The sequence below is a fragment of the Curcuma longa genome, chromosome 3 (genome assembly GCF_044706935.1).
Source record: "Curcuma longa cultivar G26 ecotype Majalengka, Jawa Barat chromosome 3, ITB_CL_G26_1.1, whole genome shotgun sequence".
NCBI lineage: Eukaryota > Viridiplantae > Streptophyta > Magnoliopsida > Zingiberales > Zingiberaceae > Curcuma > Curcuma longa.
This window is the reverse complement of record NC_133863.1, coordinates 13,956,562-13,961,180: the sequence shown is the minus strand read 5'-3', so window position 1 is coordinate 13,961,180 and position 4,619 is coordinate 13,956,562. Positions and strand designations below refer to the sequence as shown.

Sequence of the window (4,619 nt, the reverse complement as noted above, 5' to 3'; positions counted from 1 at the left end):
CTTAGATGGTTGAACCAAATCATAGTAGGTGGGACTTGATCATTTGGAGCAGTCTTACAAATAAAACTTTCCCACTTAAATAACGAGGCACTGGGCAGTACCACCTAATTGATTCTAACCAAACACTATATATAAGAACAGCTAGGAAATAGGTGTACTTAACTTCTTATACCATAAAGAAAATAACTCCTAATTTTACTTAAGCTTCTCGTGATTTTTATAGATCTAGGACCATGCCAAACCATGATTGGTGAGGCAAGTACCCCAAATGTCAAGCCTATGATGCCAAACTACAAGAAAAGATTTCACAACAGATTTATTTAGCATTGTATATATGTGGTTTTATTTCATAAACAAACAGGCATATCTTGAAATCTTATATGACGTGAAAGAGATTTTGGTTTGACCAACACAAGAATTAGTATAGTATTGGTTTCAATGGCTTCAATCCACTTTCAATGGTTTCAAAGTGCAGATAGCAGTGCGACATCATGTACTGTTCTGAAAAGCTAACTTAAGATTGAAGTTTCAAATAAACATGCAACCAAGTCAACGTTTACCTACTTAGCTTAAAATCTATATCCATTTTTTCCTGTACTGGGATCTAGATTGTATAAAAAATATACTTCTTTGGACTCCAAAAAGCAAAGACTTGCAATTGTTTGACTGACGATAGAGAAACAGTAAGTTCGCACCAAATTCCAAGTTATATAATCAGCTCCAGCGATTATTCAACATAAAATAGTGAATGATTAAAAGTCGAATAATGACAATTAATTTTCATTTATTGAATTTAACTAGAACCGCAAAAAGAGAATTAAAAATGCAAGAATGAAAGTAGTAAAAGGAGGAGCAATCACTAACGTGGACTTGGAAGTCTAAACAGGCGGGCCCTGGTGTCGTAGTATTCAACAATTCCACGCTGGGCTCCCAAGTCTCCCCTATTTATGGCGCCTTGGAAGACCAGCTAAAGCTATCGACGACCCACGCTCCTCGTTCTCCACCCTGTAAATCTGTAATATCAAAAAGCCAATACGTCACTTTCCTGCACTCACACCATTGGGGCCATCTTAGAGGCAACATCTTCCACAATTTTGTCTTCCTGCCGATATTAATTGATTTAGACACCTTTGACCATGACCAACGAAGCTGACTATTCAACACACTCGTATTAATAATTCATTGCTTGGAGTTGCCATTTCGATGTAGTATATAGTATTAGCACGAAGAACAGTTCGTTTACCTTGTTCTTCCGTGGCGTAGTTGCTTCTGTTGCCCTTAAGTTGCAGTCTCTTCTAGCGTCTGCAAGCAAAGAGCAGAAGCCTGTGAGCGGAGTATCGTAACGATGGGGAGAAAGGAAGAGAGGTTGGGGCAGGCGTTGGAGGTGAAGGTACCGAGCCTATTCCGGTGCCCCATATCGCTGGACGTGATGCGGTCACCTGTGAGCCTGTGCACCGGAGTAACTTACGACCGTGCCTCCATCCAACGATGGCTTGAATCGGGAAACACCACGTGTCCGGCCACGATGCTCCCCCTCCCCTCCACCGACCTCATCCCCAACCTCACCGTTCAGCGCCTGATCCACATCTGGTCCGCCTCCGCCGCTGCCTCCGCCTCCTCCCCTGCCGCTGTCCTCACTCGCCGGGTAGCCAGCGACCTCCTCCGCGAGATCAACTCCTCGGCCGCCGATCACGACTCCGCCCCCGCTCTCCGCAAGCTCGCGGACTTCTTCTCCAGCGTCGAGGTCGATGAGATCGATAAGAACGACCTCGTCAACGCCGGTGGATGCGCCACCGTCCTCGCCCCCCTTCTCCTGCGGAAAGATTCCAAGCTGGAGGTCTCGGCGGCGGTGACGAGGGTTCTCGCCTTGATCTTGACTTCCGATGTCGTCGCGGAGAGCAATAAGAAGATTGTGGTTTCCGCTCTCGTTTCAGATCTCAATCGCTCGATTTCGGCTCTGGTGCGACTTTTGAGGGATGAGGAGCGCCTCGAGTCGCGGATCGATGCGGCATGGGTCCTCGATGCAATCGTAGCCGCCGCCGCGTCTGACGCAGAAGCCAAGATGTTGATCGCCGAAAATGAGGAGATGATCGGAGAGCTTGTCCGGCTCATCGGGCCGGCCGATGAGAAGGGGACTGCAATGGATTGCCGGGCAGTCGAGGCAGGCTTAGGGTGCCTGGCCGGGATCTCTTCGGCGAAGCGTGCCCGGCCGCGGATGGTGCGGCTGGGAGTCGTGGAGGCGCTGACTCGGGTGTTGGGTGCAGATCCCACAGTGGCGACGGCTGTGGCAGCAGGGAAAGCACTGCGAATAATGGAGGCGGTTGCCGGGTGCGCGGAGGGCCGGGCGGCGATCTGTGAAGAAGGTGCATCGGCGGTGTCGGCGATCGTGAGGAGGATGGTCAAGGCCGGGAGAGAGGGGGCGGAGGCGGCGGTGGCTGTGCTGTGGAGCGTGTGCCACGCATTTCGAGACCGTCGGGCAGTTGAAGCACTGGCGGCGGCCGAGGGAGGGGCGACGAAGCTGCTGCTCGTAATGCAGAGTGGGTGCTCGCCGGCGGCGAGGCAGATGGCGGCGAACTTGCTCAAGATCTCCCGGGTGGACTCCAAGAGCTGCCTCGCGGGGTACGATACCAAGACCACCCACATCACTCCTTTCTGAAAAAAAAATAGGGAATTAGAAAGGAAAAAATCACTAATTTTCTCTTTACATATTTATACATGTTCCTCAAAAAAAAATCTTTGTAAATGGATAGAAATTTTTGATAGATGAAGTGATAAATGATAATCCAAAAATAGAAAATTGATGGATTTTTGCTGTGATACAATTTCATTTGCCGTGTTTTAGCTATTTTAATCGTTAAATTTTATTTATCTTTTAATAATAAATGAAAATATGTTTTTAATGATTAAAAAGAAGGTGCATCTTGTCCCCTGTGATCCAATTGTAAAAAAACTCGAACACTTAAATTTTATTTATATATATTTACAATTTTCTTTTGCTTTTTTGAAAAATTCACACGGCATTGATCATCAATGCAAAGTCAACACAAATTTGCAAGTGGGGCGACTTTTGCAATGGTTCTCTCCTCACCGGCGGATCTAAGGCAAATCCCCTATTCGTATTCTATCACACAAATTTTGTTCAAGTTTTTCATGTTGAACATTAGGTCTTAACGGATCAATATGATTTTGTGAAGAAAAAAATCATGATGCCATCAATCGATGAAAATCAAAATTGATTTCAAAATCAAAATTTACGTTTCACGTAGATAGATCTAGACTATTAATTTATTCAAAATTGATTAAAGATGAATGAAAAATTAATTATTAAAGTTATCTTAAAATAATATTAATTGTTAATTAATGTTATATAAGAAAGTGCATGAGGAATAGTCCTACGTCGAAAAAATTTGATGGACTTCTCTTTCTTATTAATGTTGTATTAATAAAGTTAATACAAAAATTCATGTCTCTTCTCACAGGCGAGTAAGTGCTCACACCTATGAACCCGCAAACCACCACGCGCGTAATGAGTGCTTTGTTGGCATACTTTACATTTCGCAGCCACACACTAAGGGTGCGTTTGGTTCAAATTATGATATATAACCTTGGTTATGTGATTACTTAGTAATCACATAACCAAGGTTATGGGGCATAAAACATAACCTAATGTTGTTTGGTTTACTTTATTTATTTGGAGGGAATAAAACATAACCAGTTTTATATTTACTATATTACCCTTCATTCAATTATATTTTATATAATTCATTAAATTAATAAGTATAATTTGTTAATTTTATTTTAATAAAATAATTCATTAAAAATAATTATTTTAATAAAAAAATTTATTAAAATAATAAATATAATTTATTAATTGTATTTTTTAATTTTTAAAATAAATTTATATATATTAATAAAATAATTTATTAAAATAATTATTTTAATAAAATAATTCATTAAATTAATAAATATAATTCTTTAATTTTATATTTTTAAATTTAAAATAAATTTATATTTATTTTAATAAAATAATTTATTAAAATGATTATTTTAATAAAATAATTTATTAAATTAATAAAGATAATATGATAATTTTATTTTAATAAAATAATTCATTAAAAATAATTATTTTAATAAAATAATTTATTAAATTAATAAATATAATTTGTTAATTTTATTTTTTTTAATTTAAAAAATATATTTTTTAATAAAATAATTTATTAAAATAATTATTTTAATAAAATAATTCATTAAATTAATAAATATAATTCATTAATTTTATTTTTTTAAATTTAAAATAAATTATTTTTTAATTTATAAATATTTAAATTAAAATTTATTGAATTAAATAATTTGATTTTAATTATTTTTTATAGAACCTTTTAATTGACTTAGTTTTAAAATCAGAGGGTAATAATGGAAAAAATTTCGTTAACCTCAGGAATCGTAGAAAACCTTAGGCTGCCAAGGTAATCACATTACCGGATTATAACCCATTTGCTGATGTGGCGGTAATGTTGTATTATTTGGGAATCAATCATAACCTGAACCAAACAAGGTTATCAACGATAACCTTGGACAAATAACCAAGGTTATCAATGATACCCCCAACCAAACACCCC

General features: G+C 38.2%; 1 protein-coding gene across 1 annotated transcript; it reads left to right on the top strand.

Moving 5' to 3' along the window:
- Positions 1-1,226: 1,226 nt before the first annotated feature.
- On the top strand, positions 1,227-2,666 carry LOC141825465 (U-box domain-containing protein 27-like). Its single transcript, XM_074712851.1, has one exon. It carries the CDS (start codon positions 1,346-1,348, stop codon positions 2,654-2,656), a length of 1,311 nt encoding a protein of 436 aa, XP_074568952.1. The 5' UTR covers positions 1,227-1,345; the 3' UTR covers positions 2,657-2,666.
- The last annotated feature ends 1,953 nt before the right edge of the window (positions 2,667-4,619 follow it).